Genomic DNA, 1,867 nt, shown 5'->3' on the forward strand with positions numbered 1-1,867 from the left:
ATCCTTACCCCGGATGCGAGGGGGGCACGACCCGAGGAAACAAAGCCCTCTCCATACAAAGATGGCCGCCTCCACACAGACACCTCCACACAGACACAGTGCAGGACAAGGCATCATAATTTAGTAATGGGAAACAAGCAAGCTGCCTACGGGTAATACTGGTGACTGGTCCCTTGTTCTCCGCTTGTCATTTTTTGGGCACAGCTTCTGCACATCAGCTCCTTTAAAATAAGTTATATCCGACATCTTCATAAAAACATCTTTGGCTTTTCAAATCGTTACAATGGGAAATTTACATCCCAGAATCTTCTAGTCAGCAGATGACAGTCGGGTCCATCAGCAAAGGACTGGAAGTTGGAGAACAACCTACACACCAAGCCGCGATCTAAGGAGCTTTTTTGAAGAAGGTATCCAAAGTCCGGCTGCCTTCACTCCGGGCACGCTTTGCACTCGGAGCCGAGAGGTTCTTAGTTTTGGTTTTTGGTCTGGCTGGGGGAGTCATGAGGGGTCGAGATAGAGAAGTGCTGGGATTAGGAACTGAGAAAGAGTCCTGTAATTCCTGAGCAAAGTGATAGTCCATGTGTTCCGGGATGTCCCACACCAGGACCTGCTGGTGACACTTCTCACAGCTCATCATGTCCTCCTCTCGGTGTTCTGGTTTCTCCTTCGCTGGGTCGGTGGAGGAGGAACTGACAAAGTCATCAGATAATTGGACCTCATAGGAGGCCCCTCCATCCTGAACATTACTCGGAGGTTCAGATTTCCCCAGGTCCATGGTCAGCTGTTGGTGGGATTTGGACATAAAGAAGGACCTTCGGACCGGCACCACGCTGTTCACATTGTCTATCTTATCCTCTGAGTTCTGGGTAGAAGCACCGGGAAGGGGTTCCTGTTCCTCTGTGACCTCCTTCCTTTTCTCCGCTGCTCTCTGGAACATCATTTGGATGGTACTGGGGGTTCTACTCTCTGAACTTTGACGCTCTTTCTGGGGCGTTTTAGGGCTGTTGGGTGACATTTGGGTGAGTGAGCTCGAAGGCATCTGGGTACCACCTGTATCCTTGGTGAGAAAGTTGGCAATTCCACTTCCAGAAGACGCAGTTTCTGTGAATTTACTGGCAGAGAGTGACAGCAGATTGAGTGCAGGAGACCTGCAGGGAAACAGGAGATGAATCTTTTTATGTATTACGCAAAAGGAGCTAAACAGTAGGGATGCACTGATACCGGTTTTTCAGTATAGAAGTACCAATATTTTTTTTTTTGGTACTCGCCAATACTGAGTACCGGTGTCGTGTGCCCAGATTATCAGGAAGTCAGGTGGCAGATACCTGTCGCCCGGCTTCCTAATTGCCTGTGAAGCCAGTCTTCTAGCGAAAGAACAACGGCTTCACTTGTTCCTGGCTTTCTGACCAATCAGGAAGCTGAGCGGCGAGTCATGAGGTGCCGTCCGGCTTCCTGATTGGCTAGGAAGCCGGCTTCACTTGTTCCTAGGCAGCCTGGCTTCCTAACCAATCAGAAAGCCGGGCAGCACGTCATGACCCACCTCGCGGCTACCCGATTAGTTAGGATGTCAGTCTGCCTAGCAAAAACTGAAGCCAGCTTCCTAGCCAATCAGGAAGCTGTGAGGTGGGTCATAACCCACCGCCAGGCTTCCTGATTTAAAAGGCTCCCTTGGCACTTGCGGTCACAGGGAGATCTCCCTCTGACCGGAAGGTCGGTTATCAGAGCAATCAAATACTCGGTATCAGCACTGATACTAGTATCGGTGCATAGCTACTAAACACAATTGTTTGAAAGACACAATATGAAAATTAAAGTTGTAGTGCTAGAATTTGTTTCATATTCACCCCCCCCCCCCCCCCCCTCCTCT

The 1,867-nt window shown here is 49.8% G+C and overlaps 1 protein-coding gene across 1 annotated transcript in view; it reads right to left on the bottom strand.

Moving 5' to 3' along the window:
* Positions 1 to 356: 356 nt before the first annotated feature.
* POLH (DNA polymerase eta) overlaps positions 357 to 1,867 on the bottom strand; it is an 8,249-nt gene continuing 6,738 nt past the window's right edge. The window contains exon 10 of the mRNA XM_018555721.1: positions 357 to 1,148. Coding sequence (XP_018411223.1) covers positions 386 to 1,148 — 763 coding nt within the window. The 3' untranslated portion in view covers positions 357 to 385. The remainder of the gene's footprint in view (positions 1,149 to 1,867) is intronic.

This window comes from Nanorana parkeri, unplaced genomic scaffold (assembly GCF_000935625.1).
Source record: "Nanorana parkeri isolate BGI_ZX_2015 unplaced genomic scaffold, ASM93562v1 scaffold210, whole genome shotgun sequence".
Taxonomy (NCBI): domain Eukaryota; kingdom Metazoa; phylum Chordata; class Amphibia; order Anura; family Dicroglossidae; genus Nanorana; species Nanorana parkeri.